Source organism: Acanthisitta chloris, unplaced genomic scaffold (genome assembly GCF_000695815.1).
Source record: "Acanthisitta chloris isolate BGI_N310 unplaced genomic scaffold, ASM69581v1 C15987788, whole genome shotgun sequence".
In the NCBI taxonomy this organism is placed as follows: Eukaryota; Metazoa; Chordata; class Aves; order Passeriformes; family Acanthisittidae; genus Acanthisitta; species Acanthisitta chloris.
In genome coordinates, this window is record NW_008695436.1 from 1 (window position 1) to 225 (window position 225).

Sequence of the window (225 nt, forward strand, 5' to 3'; positions counted from 1 at the left end):
CCCCCCCCCCCCAGCCGCTGGAAGGGCAGCTTGCGGATCAGCAGCTCCGTCGACTTCTGGTAGCGCCGGATCTCGCGCAGCGCCACCGTGCCGGGCCGGTAGCGGTGCGGCTTCTTCACGCCGCCCGTGGCCGGCGCGCTCTTGCGGGCAGCCTTGGTGGCCAGCTGCTTGCGGGGCGCCTTCCCGCCCGTCGACTTACGCGCCGTCTGCTTCGTACGAGCCATG

At 72.9% G+C, this 225-nt stretch overlaps 1 protein-coding gene across 1 annotated transcript; it reads right to left on the reverse strand.

Annotated features, from left to right (window-relative positions):
• Window positions 1–15: 15 nt before the first annotated feature.
• Window positions 16–224, reverse strand: LOC103810343 (histone H3, embryonic; the record flags this gene model as incomplete). The annotated part of the gene is made up of 1 exon (XM_009083241.1): window positions 16–224. A coding segment is annotated over exon 1 (209 nt), but the record flags the coding sequence as incomplete, so codon positions are not given.
• Window position 225: the final 1 nt, after the last annotated feature.